General features: G+C 38.3%; 1 protein-coding gene and 1 pseudogene across 1 annotated transcript; both read left to right on the top strand.

The window, feature by feature from the left end:
• The first annotated feature begins 4,418 nt into the window (after positions 1-4,418).
• LOC115705844 (amino acid transporter AVT6C) lies at positions 4,419-6,821 on the top strand. The gene is made up of 5 exons (XM_030633291.2): positions 4,419-5,044; positions 5,287-5,439; positions 5,567-5,770; positions 5,858-6,323; positions 6,432-6,821. The coding sequence occupies exons 1-5, from the start codon at positions 4,681-4,683 to the stop codon at positions 6,562-6,564; spliced, it is 1,320 nt and encodes a 439-aa protein (XP_030489151.2). The 5' UTR covers positions 4,419-4,680; the 3' UTR covers positions 6,565-6,821.
• A 319-nt stretch (positions 6,822-7,140) lies between these two features.
• LOC133033697 (cyclase-associated protein 1-like) lies at positions 7,141-9,360 on the top strand (annotated as a pseudogene).
• Positions 9,361-16,042: the final 6,682 nt, after the last annotated feature.

Genomic DNA, 16,042 nt, shown 5'->3' with positions numbered 1-16,042 from the left:
TTAAAAGTTAATTATGTTGCTAATCAGTTTTGTTAAGTTAAACTAATTTCATTAACCTAACACAGTTATCCAAATCAGGCAAATGGGCCTTTACAATTGGGGTAGTTCATGTGAGGGGGAGCTGGGTTCAGTATGTCGTACCCACTTCTATTGGCCCCCAACTCTCACACAAGGCCCAAAAGAGAGGAATTTAACCTTAAAATGAACAATTGTTATTAATTGAATAGAAACAAAAACTAAATGGGCCTAAATAAAATCTATCATGGTGTGACATTTTATTTAGCAACAACCTATATGCATATAAACATAAAGTAAACATATAAGCTCACACACGCATACAGATTTGGATGGATCCTATCATGTTACTAGGTCATACACAGATGAAAGAAGAATGTAAAATTTACCAGTTACAAATTATTTACTTGACCTATTGACAATTGAACCATGGGTTAAAATCAGATTATTGGATCTGTCAACAAGTTAACCATGGAAATTTAGATCAAGCAATAATAGGTTTTAAAAAAAACTTACAAACAATCTAAAACACATACTCCTGCAACAAGTTAGATTGGCCAGTTGGATGTAGGATTTATTTAATTTAAAATATTAATTTCGAAAATAATAAATAAATAAAAAATATTTTCAGTTTTAAGTAAAATAAAATAATATTTAAAATTAAACCTACAATTTTTGAAAAAATTAGGTTTCTACTAACCTAAATATCATTTCAAAAAATTGCTAACCACCTTTTAAATTTTCATGTTATTTTATAAATTAAATATTCAATAAAATAAAATGATAAATACATACCCTTTTCTGATTTTATAATTTAATTTAAGTAAAAATAACAAAATTTAAAAGTTAGTAAAAATATCTTATTTCCTTTTAAAATACCATGATTATAGTAATCTTATTTTAAATCTAAATAAGGTCAAATTACTTAAAATAGAATATTTTATAAAAGGAATTTAATATCTGACCTTAGATTTAAAAATATGATAAAATAATCAAATTTTAAAAAATAAGAAAAGAAGTAAGCAAAAATAGATTTTTACCTATTTTCAAATTCAAATTACACTAATATCTAAAATTAATTTTTTTTTAAAAAAAATCAAATTAATTTATTTCTGATAATTTTAGATTTGAAATATGAAAAGTAAAAATCAAAATACAAAACTACACAAAAAATCGGAAGTTAATTTCATGAAATAGCATGAAAAATCGAAGAAAAACGAAAAAACTTTGAGGTGTACGGACGGTATGCAAAGCACACCATCCAGGTGCACATCCTTGGGCGCAAGGGGCTGCTTGGGCGCACAAAGGGTGCTGCCAGAAGCCAGCCACGCGCACAAGGGTGTGTCACCACCCCCGATTTTTTCAAAACTTCAAAAAATTATAACTAATTCAAATAAAATCGAAATTAAGTTCTGTAAAAAATTAAATTGCTTAATTTTTTCCAAACTATCCAATAAAAATAATTCCAGAAATGAAAATTCAATTATTTTTCATAAAATTTCACAAGCATCAATCAATCATCATATAACACACAGATCAACATGAAACCATCCAGATCAATATATATCATCATTTTAATTCATATTTAATGAAAGTAAATCATTACCATGGCTCTGGTGCCAATTGTTGGAAATATTTTACCAGGATCTAGATTTACTACCATGTATGTTTCATTAACATCCTAATATGAATTATAAAACAATGAAATAAACACATATAAAGTTTAGGAAACCATACATTGGGTGCAGCAGAATATAATGACTCATTCCGTTCAGATCTCTAGCCCTTGATTCCTTTCTGTAGCAGAGCATCATCAAGATCTGAACCTGGATCTCTTTCTCTCCTTCCTTTGGTGCTGATTCTCCTTCTTGTTGTTTGGATTCTTCACAGTCTTACACACTATGATTGAGATACCACTTGATGTGTGTGGGCACTACTCATTCACTCAAGGCTATTTCGAAATTGAAGAGAAGAAAAGAGAAGAGAGGGGCAGCTATGGCTTTTCTCTGAAAGAAACAATATGCAAGTCACCGTTTCATGAAGCCAACACTTTCTATTTATAGAATGCCAACTAGGTTTAGGTTAGAATTGTATGACATTAAAATAATAGAAAAATAAATGGTAAAAGGCTTGCATAGTGGCCGGCCATATAAGGAAATTGGGCCTCACTTTGCAACTTTCCCATTTTGTCATTTTTCAATCTCATTTTCTCAAAAAGGCCAATTTTCCAATTTAACCATTTAAATGTCAATTCTAATTATTTAATAACTAAAAAATAATTATTAAATAATATTGTTATTTAATATATTTATTAATTTAGACATATAAAGTCGCTTAATCAATAAATAAACCTAGAATCTCTTTTCTTTACAATTTCGCCCTTGCTTAGTGAAAATTCATAAACTAGACATAGTCTAAATTTAGAATTATAATTGATTAAACAAAATCAATTAACTGAGTCTTACAAGCAGTATGGTCTCAACTAGTATGGGGACCATGGGCCTATATAAACCGAGCTTCCTATAAGTCGAACCGAATTTACCAAGTAAATTCCCTAACTTATTAATTCCTTATTGAATCCACACTTAGAACTTGGAATTGCACTCTCAATCATATAGAACGCTCTATATGTTTCACGATATAGATACGCTATTAGTTATCCGTTGTTATAATCCTAATATGATCAATGACCCTCTAATAGATTATCTACATTTAATAAGCACTAAATTGCCGTTACACCTTCAATGTATTTTATCCTTAAAACACTTAGCTCCGTATAAATGATATTTCAGCAAAGTGAAATGAGATCTCCACCATTTATCTCTATTTAGCCAAGCTCGAAGGATATCATCTTTTCACTTCTAAATTCCTATAGAAGTTATAGACTCCATATTTAAGTTAGCGCTCCCACTCAATTATACTATCATGTTCCCAAAATGTACATATCACCCTGACCCAAAAGTAGGCTTAACTAACAAATCAAAGAACATGTATAATACTCTTGAGATCGAACCTAATCATATCAGGATTAAGATCATTTGATCTAAGATCAACAGGTGATATTGAATTGGATAGATATTACGATAAATTTTAATATATCTAATCAAAGTTCAATATCGGCCCCTTCTGATGTATACTCCATACATCCGATACTGGTAAACTTTGCCAATACCCTGGAAAGGACATAACACTTATCCAAGGTGAAAGAATACCTATCGCTGATTATCATGTCAGTCTAAATCCAGTGAACTGACAAATCAGGGAATAAACTTTCGAACATATAATTAAGATTATATTCCACTGTGCTGACAACACTATAATCTTTAACAAATTCATATGTTCTGGACTTAAATAGAATTCATACGTTATATGAAATAAATCATGTGAACCATGCAACATAAAATGTTATTTCTGATCTTTATTAATAAGTACTAAATCTGATTATATTGAAATATGTTTTATTTAGGGCACAAAACCCAACATGGGAGTCGTACCGAGTTTTCATAAAGTGTTTGTGTTACTTGCCTCTAAGTTTAGTTCTGTTGTGTTTTTTTTTTTTATTTCCCGTAATTTGAATAGTTTGGGGGATTTCCTGGCCTCACAAGCCAGAGAGAATCGGTTGTGCCAAACATCTCTGGTTTTAGGGAGTCACCCCCTGTTGTGGGAGACATCTGACTCGTTAGTTTTCTTTTTCGTTTTCAATGAAGGCAAGTTTTAATCAAAGAAAAAAAAAAAGTTACAGAACAGTGATATAGAGATTGAGACACAATAATTCAGATTTTAACTGCTTCTCTCAACAATAAATTAATAATAATGAAAAAATATCTTATTTAAAATAATAAACATGTATGTTTTTTTCTTGTAAAAAATAAGAAAATATCTAAAATTTTGGATAAGCACACATCTCCATCCAACCACCATATCTCCCTGCCCCCTGCCCTCTGCCCCATTGGCAAGCTTACCTGCCCATATTATACAAGACACTGATGCTTGCGCTTGACTGTTAATTATTATTCTTTTCCCCATTGAGTTTCTTCTCATAAAAGCAAAAAAAGAATGTACCATGAACTCATGAAGAGGGACGGTGGGTTAAAGTCCCATCTCTAAGTTTGATTTATGTGAAATGTTACACTAAAAACAGGTTTTATACCATAAAAATACAAAGTTCCGACTCGAAAATTAAATATATAAATAGTCTTAAGGGCCACTCTCATTTGCCATTTTTGGTTGATAGAAATGGTTTGTTTAGTGCCAAAAATGATATTAGTTTTAGTTTGCGTGCACGATATGGATGTACACGTTCCCTTTAATTCATCTTTTTGTTCTTATTTTAAATAATAATATTTTATATTTATGACTGGCAATCTGAATATATGGTCAAACATTATAAATAGTTTCAAGTGTAATTGCTAACTGTTTGTATGTATAGCGTATCAGGGCTGTAGATGACAAAGATTTTTAAACCGATAAGGCACTTTCTTTTGACCTTAACCCTACTCTCCCCATTTTACCCTCACAGGAACAAGCTTAATACTTATGCACGTCAATGGACATCTTGGTAAACTAAACTGCCCCAAAGCTGGGCCATCCATTATATATAGAGGGAGAATATGGACTAAAAAGCATTAAAGTTTATAATAAGGGAAAGTAATTGGACTCGGGAGGATGTCGCCGGCGATTGAACCACAAGCTCCGCTACTTCCGAAACAGCAAACGCAGGGGGCGAATCATGCGTCTATATCTGGTGCTGTGTTCAATATCGCCACAACCATAATCGGTGCTGGGATCATGTCGATTCCGGCAACTCTTAATGTTATCGGAGTAATACCCGCTTTTACACTTATTGTCATTGTCGGTCTATTAGCTGAAGTATCAGTGGAGTTCTTGGTGAGGTTTACGCAGTCCGGCGAATCCATTACCTATGCTGGAGTCATGAACGAGTCATTTGGCCGACTCGGTTCGGTGGCTACCCAAGTTTGTGTCATGGTGACTAATCTCGGGTGTTTGATAATTTACCTCATCATTATCGGTATGCTTCAATTGACAAGCTTATGAGTAATAGAAACTTGGGCTGTTCTGATTTAGGATTTGTTTAGTTTCGTTTCAAGTCTCTATGCTTACTGCGATACCCATTTATCAGAAATTCAAGTAGCCCAACCCTTAATTTGATTTCTATGAGCAAAATCACATGACGATCACAGATTTAATATATGTGGAAAGATTTTGTGGTAATCGTGTTGTTCATGAATGCTTTTGCATTTTTAATTGCAGGGGATGTACTTTCGGGAAGTCAATCTGGAGGAACTGTACACTTGGGAGTTTTGCGAGAATGGTTTGGCATCCATTGGTGGAACTCTCGCGAATTTTCCATCTTAGTCATTGTCGTTTTCGTTATGCTTCCATTGGTTTTGCTAAGGCGTGTAGGTCAGTCAAACCTACTGCAATTTTGCTCTGTTACTTCATATTGAATAAAGTTGAATTGGGTTATGCTTCAGAAGTTTTTGCCTGAATTTGCTGACTTTTTCATCTGGGTTATGGCTATTTTTGTCAGAATTGTTGAAGTTCAGTTCATTCGTATCAGTGCTTCTTGCCTTGGTTTTTGTTGGCATATGTACTGTGATGGCAATAATTGCACTTGTCCAAGGCAAAACCAAGGATCCAAAACTAATACCTCATCTAGACGAACACACATCCTTCTTTGACCTTTTCACTGCTGTCCCCATCATTGTAGCAGCTTTCACTTTTCATTTTAATGGTAAATAACATTCAAGAAGCACCCCAAATGTTTGTTCATATATAGGTTGCAATTATTGTGCTAATTCTTTCTGACCAATTCGAACAGTTCATCCAATTGGTGTTGAGCTAAGCAAACCATCAGACATGCTCTTAGCTGTCCGAATTGCATTAGTTCTTTGTGCAACAGTTTACTTCGCCATCGGCCTATTTGGCTACTTACTCTTCGGAGATTCAATCATGCCAGACTTACTAGTCAATTTCGATAGAAGCTCTGCTACACCAACTGGTGCAGTGCTTAATGATGCGGTTCGATTGAGCTATGCACTCCATCTGATGCTGGTTTTCCCTCTCTTGAACTTCCCATTAAGAGCAAATATAGATGAATTTCTCTTCCCCAAGGAATCCCTTTTGGCCTCAGACACCAAAAGATTTTTGGTTCTCACAATATCTCTTTTGGTCTTTTCATACTTAGCAGCCATAGCCTTCCCAAACATTTGGTATCTCTTTCAGTTTGTGGGGTCAACATCTGCAGTTTGCCTTGGCTTTATCTTTCCTGGTGCTATTGCTGTAAGGTTTGTTATCGTTTCTTTTCACCCACTCTTTGTTTGGAATGACATTATGCTCATTTTTATGTTCAAGTTATTTTGTTGGTGTTGTTTTGATTTCGAATCATTTTACAGGAATGTTAATGGTGTGTCCACAAGAAAGGACAAAATCATGGCAACAATAATGATAGTCTTGGCAGTAGTAACAAGCATAATTGCCATTTCCACAAATATATATAATCTGCTTGGAGATGGAGAAAAGTCATAGTTTTTCTTTTCCATATATATTGGTTGATTGAATGATTGTTAATTCTGTTGTTGTTGTTGTATCAAGTACGAACATTGCTTTTATCTTCTTCTTTTTCAACGATAATTAGGATAAAAAATACTTAATAGTTGATTTGATTGTACAAATAGATATATTTATAATGATAATTATGATTGAAAAAAAAAAAACAAGAATTGATGTTTTTTTATTGTATTATATTTTACTTACAGAATACAGATCCACCATCCTTTGCAAAACCAAAATGTGCCCTAACAATGTTGATTTTTTTTTTTTTTTTAATTTTTCGTGGAAAAACCTCTTTGTTGAAATCAAAAGCAAGCTGCCACATTGGGGGTAGCTTCCCTAATATTACTCTGGCTCCATTTAGCAATAGCTTCAATTGGAGATGGAGCGCCTAGGCTTCACACATTAACTCGATTGCTGAATTGATTTAATTAATTTTATCCATTGTAGAGAGCACATATGTGAAGCATATTGTGGGTTATCACAGCTATTTCCTAAGTTGTTTGATCAGTCTGAAACTGCACATCTACTTTGATCTTTGGTAATGTTTTAGAGATGAATTGAAAAAAAAAAATCCTATCTCAAATTAAATGCAGAACCACTTTGAGCATTTGTGACACATGACATTTTTCATGTATAGTCTTCATTATACCACTGAGGCTAGCTGGGTAGTGAGGGAGGGTAGGGGTAAGGTAGAGGTCTCATGTTTGCACCTAGGACCTCTTCATTATTTGGGTAGTAATCTGTGTACTAAATACTTCAAAAGAAAAAGAAAAAAAATGTGTAGTGCTTCATCAATGACAATAGAGTTTTGTGACTATACATGAACATGGCATTTCTAATTCAGATTCTTGTAGAGTACAAAAGCAAATACCCAAACCATGTAGAATGCGCCAAAGCCCTGGAGCTTTATTTACCTTGTTTGAGGGACTATGTTAAAAGTAATTATTCTTTGGGTCAAGTTTGGAGTTCTACTGGGAAAGCAGTCACTGCTGCTTCGTCAAAAGCTCCTAGACCCAGTGCTCCTGCGCCTCCTCCTCTCTGCCAGCATCTTTTTTTACATCTGAATCTTCTCATTCATCATCATCAACAGGTTGTAAGCAAGGGATGTCTGCTGTCTTCCAAGAAATTAATTCTGGGAAGCCTGTGACGTTTGGTAATTTTCTTTTTTGTTATGTTTTTTTTGCCTCTTTCCTTTGGTTTTATCTATTAAGTTTGCTTTAGGAATGTATTGGCCTGATTGCTATTTGTTTGTAGGTTTGAGAAAGGTTACTGATGATATGAAGATGAAGAACTGTGCAGGAAGAACTGGTGTTGTTGGTTCTGGTGAAAAAGAGACTCGCACCAGTGCACCTTCATTTTTTAAGGCAGGGCCTCAAAACTAGAACTTGAAATGGGTCATAAGTGAGTATTATTACATCTACATGGTGATTTATTTTGTATAGGGATTGTGCCAGTTTATGATGTTTTCAAATGGATGTTTATTTTGTAGGTGGGTTGTTGAGAATCAAATTGGAAAGAAAAGCTTAGTGATTGATAATTGTGATTCAAAACAATCTGTGCATATTTTCGGATGAAAAGACTCTATTTTGAAGGTTTCAAGGTAATTTATGTGTATTTACACGGTTTATAGTTTCTGTCTTACATGAGAAGTCGCATTTAGTTTATCATAATTTCTCATTTTCAGGTAAAGTAAATAACATCACTGTTGACAAATGTACTAAGATGGGAGTTGTATTTAGGGTAAGTAGAATATCTTTTGTGCCAGAAACAATCTGTTGTGATGTGGAATTCATGCTCATCAATGCTTTTTTTCCTATAATGCTTTTGAGATTGTAAACTGCAATGGGGTGGAGGTGCAATGTCAGTTATCTATTTATCTTTCCCTCAACTAACTTAATGATTTAATGGTTGAATTTGGACCTTTTGTGCTTTTAAACGTTATGATTCACAAGGTTTGGTCCAGAGGCCTTATATTATGTTGAGAATCAGTTGCAAGTATATTCCTAAAATGTTAATAAATGCATTTTCTTATTTATATGTATTTATGCTCTGTACGGATCAGCTCCAACAATTTCAGTTCACAATACAGAAGGCTGCCAATTAATCTAAGCAAAGATTCTCTTGGGGTTATCAATAACAACTGCCAAGTCAAGTGAGATGCCAAGTCAAGTGAGATCAATTCTGAGCTGGGCGGTGATTGGGTATGTTTCTTGTTTTGTATGACATTCTAATATCTTGTTTTTGACTACTTGATGGATTTTGTAGAGGTATCCTATAGTGCATAACTGGAATATTCTCTTTGATTCTAGAATATATGAACCTGATGCTTTTCTGTTACTTGACATTCTTGAATACTGCCTATACATCTTTACCAGGAACTGGAATGCCTTTTGGGCTGAATCTTATCCATGACCAGCTTCTATCACATGGCTTATCTATTTAAGGATGGTCACTTTGAGACTACTTGTAACACCCTAACTAACTTAGGCGTATTACGTGATTTTTAAACGTACTGTGCAGCTCGTTGCTAATCAACGAGGTTTATAGAAAAACGTGATTAATTAAAATTTTGCTTTTTAATTAAACTTATAAAATAATATTACAAAAGACTCGGGATCCCGATAATAAAATCATTTACAAAAAGATTTAACTGTTTAACTGATATACAAAATAAAAGTCGTCTAACGACCAGTTACAAAAATCAGCCTCGCTGTCCCGATGATCGTACGCTCCAGGCCTAACCGCCCCGACATGTACATTCCTCACAAGCTCGCTCACGGTCCATCAGCTTTTAGCCTTGCCTTTACCTACACATAAACGTAGATCTGTGAGTCGACAGACTCAGTAAGAAAAGCATAATAATATCATACATAATTCTAACTGCCGTGTCCAACACGATACTGAGTCCCGCTACTGCCATGTCCAACATGGTGCGAGCCCTCTTGCCATGTCCAACATGGTACCGAGTTACGAACGTTCATAGGGACGGTACTATTGACACGTAACAACCGATCGGTCGAGCCGGTCATACTCCGGCTTGGTCATACTCCGGCTGTCTGACGTGTTACTATATCCAGCTGATCGGTCGAACCGGTCATACTCCGGCTGCTGGTCATACTCCAGCCTGTACCGACGGAATACGTCAATAGTACGGAACCACCAACCAAGTGTCAGCCTGATCGGTCGAACCGGTCATACTCCGGCTGCTGGTCATACTCCAGCCTGTACCGACGTGACAGGGTTGGATGGTTCGAAGCCTATATACATAACTAATGTAATCTAGCAGGCTTCCTACATGCACGCTAAACATGTAATCTACATATGCATACTGTTATACTAATCTTACCTGGATTCCGAATTCAGGTGTGTCGGTCAACCTGACTGGAACTGAAACTGAGCGGCGGATTACTGGCTCCTAAACTATAAAAATCACAACGCTATAAGTGACACGCTAAATCACTTCCCGGGGACTAAAACTAGGAACTAAAAGTTTCCCTATCGATAAAAAGCATGGCAATACCCCTAAAAACATAAAAACGAGGAAAACACGGGTTCTGAAAAATTCCCCAACCGGTAGACCGGTTGCCCAACCGGAATTCCGATTCTGGGAAATTCAGGACCCTCATCCGGAATTCCGGATGCACAACCGGAATTCCGGTTCCTCGCAGGCAGCAACATCAAATTCTCATAACTTGCACAATTCAACCCCAAATCACCTCAAACTTTACAGACCTGTTCTATACCTTCCCTAGAACATATCCAAGGCATCAAAACAACCCAGAAACCTTAAACATGAAAAATGCCATTGGAGCTCAAGCTTTGAGTTCTAAACTCAAACTTGAGCAAAAACACCTAAACATGCATTTTACTAGCTTAATTCTACTTAATCAAGCTTATCTAAGCCTCTGAGAAACAATTAAAAACAACAGCAACATCACAGAACAGATTACACACTTTATCTTCAAAAATCACATATTTGCATATAAAAAGTTATGGCTTGCTCAACCTAATAATCATGCATCAAAACAACTTTAAATAACCCTAATCTAACAAACTTAAACCTCTGAAACTAACCTCAATTCACAGCAGCAAGAATCACATTAAAATCAAGCATGCATCATCACTTTTTCACACATTTTCATAAATTATAAAAGGAAAAGTTTAGATACTTTACCAAGGATGAAGAACACTTAGAATGCAAGAGAAATAGCTTGAAAATTCAGAAATTCCAGCCCTAGAATCACCCTACCAGCCGAGAGAGGAAGAGAGGAAAAGAGAGAGCCTTTTTGCAATTTTTTTCTATTTTCTAAGTTGAATGAAAAAAAAAAAAGAATAAAAAGGAATCTTTAAACACTAATTTCTTTCAGCCAAATAACATACATAAAATAAACATTTATTTCATTTAATAAATTCACATAAGACAAAACACTAATGGGGCAAAAAGACCATTTTGCCCCTCCACCATAAAATCACATAAATCATACTAAAGGGGTATTTTTGGGACATTCTAAATTCCCGGCCATCCCCGACATTCCCAATGTCTAAAACCCGTCCCCAAACTACTAACATACTAAGTTGTGATTTCTACTGAGCCAAACGCCGAGTTCCAAAATACCGGGCACCGGAATTACAAAATAGGCAAGCCTCTTGAATAACATAAATAACAGTATAATAAATTATTTAAATAGCTATAAATAATTTCATAATTAAACATAAACAACTGCTAATTTCCAAATTAACTAAGCGGGCTTTACAACTATCCCCCCCCCCCCTTAAAAGGATTTCGTCCCCGAAATCTAACCTGAATAACTCTGGATATTGAGCTCTCATATCTGACTCTAGCTCCCAGGTGGCTTCTTCCACCTTACTGTTTCTCCAGAGAACTTTGACCAATGCTATGGTCTTCTTCCGAAGGACTTTATCCTTTCTATCCAGGATCTGCACTGGCTGTTCCTCATAGGTCATGTCTGGCTGTAGCTGAAGACTCTCATAACTGAGTATATGAGAGGGGTCTGAAACGTATTTTCTCAACATCGAGACATGGAATACGTTGTGAACTGCTGATAAGGCTGGAGGCAATGCTAACCGATATGCCACTTGACCTATCTTCTTGAGAATCTCGAAAGGTCCTGTAAATCTAGGGCATAACTTGCCTCTTTTCCCGAAACGTTTAATCCCCTTCATCGGAGATACCCGTAAAAACACATGTTCCCCTACTTGGAACTCAACATCTCTACGTTTCGGATCTGCGTAATTCTTCTGTCTGCTCTGTGAGGCAAGCATTCTAGTTTTTATCTTCTCTATCGCCTCATTGGTCCGCTGTACTGACTCAGGGCCTAGGTATTTCCTCTCCCCTGTCTCATCCCAGTGGATAGGAGATCTACATTTCCTACCGTATAACAGTTCATAGAGAGTCATCCCTATCGTACTCTGATAAATGTTGTTGTAAGAAAATTCTATCAACGGTAGATACTTACTCCATGAGCCTTCAAAGTCCATAACACAGGCTCTCAACATATCCTCCAATATCTGGATTGTCCTTTCGGACTGACCATCTGTCTGAGGATGGAATGCTGTACTAAATTTCAGCTTTGTACCCATTGCCCGTTGCAAACTTTGCCAAAATTTGGAGGTGAACTTCGGATCCCTGTCCGAAACTATAGACTTCGGTACCCCGTGAAGTCTTACTATTTCTCTGACATACAGTTCTGCCAACTGATCCATTGAAAATGTTGTTCTAACCGGCAGAAAAATGAGCAGATTTCGAAATCGGTCCACCACTACCCAGATGGAATCAAATAAACCCGTGGTCCTAGGTAACCCGACCACAAAATCCGTCGTAATATCCTCCCATTTCCATTTTGGTAGGGTTAGAGGCTGCAACAACCCTGCTGGTCTCTGATGTTCAGCCTTAATCTGCTGACAAGTGAGGCATCTCGATACGAATTCTACCAAATTCTTCTTCATACCGCTCCACCAGAAGTACGGTTTCAAATCTTGGTACATCTTAGTGGTGCCGGGATGTAGAGAATACGGGGTAGAATGAGCCTCCTCAAAGATCTCGTTTCTAAGTTCCACACTGTTCGGAACACAAACCCTGGCTTTATACCAAAGCATCCCACTGTCTGATACTGAAAAGTCCTTGGCTTGACCAGCCAATACCTCATCTCGGATTTTCACTAACTCCGGATCTGTCATCCGAGCGACCTTTATTCTTTCCAACAGATCAGATTGCAGCGTTAAGTTGTGAAGCTGACCTACCACAAACTCAATGCTGGATCTAACCATATCCTCTGCTAGCTGAGGTGAGATCTGAACTATACCAGCTACTTGCCCGGGACCCTTTCTGCTCAGGGCATCGGCCACTACATTGGCTTTTCTGGAATGATAGAGGATCTCACAATCGTAATCCTTCACTAATTCCAACCAACGCCTTTGTCTCATGTTCAAATCTTTCTGAGTAAAGGAATACTTGAGACTTTTATGGTCGGTATAGATCTCACGCTTTTCCCCATACAGGTAATGCCGTCAAATCTTCAGTGCAAAACCACTGCGGCCAATTCTAGATCATGAGTCGGGTATCGCTGTTCATAATCCTTTAACTGACGGGAGGCATAAGCGATGACCCGGTCGGCTTGCATCAACACACACCCTAAACCCTGTTTGGATGCGTCACAATAGACTACGAACTTTTCCTTGTCCGAAGGCAAAGCTAGCACCGGAGCAGTAATCAACCTCTGTTTTAGCTCCTGAAAGCTAGCTTCGCACTTATCTGACCAAATAAATCTCTGATTCTTCTTTGTAAGTTTGGTTAGGGGCATTGAAATTTTGGAGAACCCTTCCACGAACCTACGGTAACACCCAGCTAAACCCAAGAAGCTTCTGATCTCTATCACTGTCTTCGGTCTCGGCCAATCCCTGACGGATTCAATCTTCCCGGGATCCACCTTGATCCCATCTTTGCTCACAATGTGCCCTAGGAAGGACACTTGAGATAGCCAAAACTCACATTTCTTGAACTTGGCATAAAGCTTATGTTCTTGAAGTCGTTGCAGTACCATCTGAAGATGTAACTCATGCTCCTCTTCTGATTGAGAGTACACGAGGATGTCGTCGATAAACACAATCACACAGATATCGAGGAAATCCTTGAATACTCTATTCATCAGGTCCATGAATGCTGCAGGAGCATTGGTTAGTCCGAATGACATAACCAGAAACTCGTAATGTCCATACCTAGTGCGGAAAGCCGTCTTTGAAATGTCCTCCTCTCGGATTCTCAACTGATGACAACCCGAACGGAGATCAATCTTAGAAAAGACCGTCTTCCCCTGAAGCTGATCGAATAAGTCATCGATCCTAGGTAATGGATATTTATTCTTCACCGTCAGCTTGTTCAACTCCCTGTAGTCGATGCACATCCTCATAGATCCATCCTTCTTCTTGACGAACAAAACCGAGGCTCCCCAGGGTGACACACTGGGCCAAATGAACCCTATGTCAAGCAACCCTTGGAGCTGAATCTTTAATTCCTTAAGTTCAGCTGGAGCCATTTTGTACGGGGCTTTGGAAACCGGTTCCACCCCTGATGCCAAGTCAATCACGAAATCAATCTCCCGCTCAGGTGGTAACCCTGGAAGTTCTTCGGGAAAAACATCCAAAAATTCCCGAACCACCCTAATGTCCTCTGGCCGAATGGTATCTGGCCGAGTGGTGTCCACCACCATCTTCATTTTACAATCGAAGCTCGCCGAATATTTAGATAGGAAATCCATTCCTAAAATAATATCGAATTCGACTAACTCATCTCCCATCTATCCTGATAGGCATAGACCTAATCCACCTATTGGAGTTAACCAATTCTCCGCCAGGTAAAAGGGTTCCAAACCCTGATTCATATCTATCATACGATCTTTCCATTTTTCTAAAGACTCTGGCTGCCACACCAGACATCCTTGACCTAAACACTCATCCATAGGATGCCTCTTACTAATGAGATACTCCAGTAGGAATAACGGGTCTCAACACTACCCTGACGACCGTCTTGATTCTGGTTCCCTCGGAACCTCTTGTTCTGCCTCGAGCCACCGGATGCAGTGGATGATTCCTCCTGCAGTCCATGGCCGAACCACTACCTCCCCTGCTGAAACCTGACGCAGAAGGGGTAGGAACCCCGCCACATTCCGGAGTCCTAACTGATTCCACATACATCTAGCTGCGCCCTCAGCTCACCATGCTTTCTTCGCCATCTCAGCTTAGATGGTCTTATCGTCGGTAGTGATCATAAGGTCATACTTGATCTTCACATTAAGTCCATCAAGATATTTTCTTTCTTACTGAAATCGGTTGGCACGAATCCCGAGGCTAACCTCGCCAACCGGTTGAACTGAGTAATATATTCCGTCATGCTCATATTCTCTCGCTGGGTCAGGTGGGCGAACTCTTTCCTCTTGGCGCGTCTGACCGCCTCGTTATAATATTTAGCGCTGATGAGTTCCTAAAACCTTTCCCAGGTCATAGAGATGACGTCATGGATCTGAGACACCATGTCCCACCAGACCCAAGCGTCTACTTGAAACTGGAAAGTGGCACACACCACTCTGTCATTACCGGTGACACCCATGAAGTTCAGGATCTTGGTAATCACCGTCAGCCACTGCTCGGCTTTCATCACGTCCGGACCTCCCAGGAAAACTGGAGGTGCTTGCTTCCGGAACCGCTCGTACAAAGGTTCCAATCTATGGGCCGCCACCACTATCGCGGCCTGGGCAGTAGGGGCAGGTGCCACTGGAACTACGGGCACAGGAACTGCGGGAGCACCCTGCTGTCTCAACCTCTGAATCTCGAGATCTTGCTCTTCTATCCGGGCTTGCATTTCCGCAAACCGTAACTTCCCAATTCCGGGCTTCCTGATTGACTTGGGCAGCCTGCGGCGAGTTAACATCACTCCAACCGCGAACCCTGCCCCTGGGACCTCTACCTCGGCCCAAAACACTTGAGGGGAACTGAGCTCCTCGACCTTGATCTGACCTGACCGAGATGCCCTGACTCCTAATATTTCGTCTGGCGTCCATCTAGTCTGAACCGCCTCGAAATCCCGAGTTGGCACTTCAGGTCACGATCATCGAGAGCTTACTAAAGCCGCTTAATTTGGAAATTAGAAACGAAACATGCGCCTATTCTACTATCAGGCTACTAACATGCTTCCTAACAGGCTTTTCTTTTTCATAACTGAACAAAATAAACTACTAAAGCAATAAAGGCTTACTGAACCGTGAACCGAGCTAACTGCTGATGATGATTGTACATGTCGTGACGATCTTCGGAAGACAACCTGGCGGCTCTGATACCAAAGTGTAACACCCTAACTAACTTAGGCGTATTACGTGATTTTTAAACGTATTGTGCAGCTCGTTGCTAGTCAACGAGGTTTATGGAAAAACGTGATTAA

Source organism: Cannabis sativa, chromosome 1 (assembly GCF_029168945.1).
Source record: "Cannabis sativa cultivar Pink pepper isolate KNU-18-1 chromosome 1, ASM2916894v1, whole genome shotgun sequence".
Lineage (NCBI taxonomy): Eukaryota > Viridiplantae > Streptophyta > Magnoliopsida > Rosales > Cannabaceae > Cannabis > Cannabis sativa.
The sequence above is the reverse complement of the archived record's forward strand: the minus strand, read 5'-3'. Positions and strand labels throughout refer to the sequence as shown.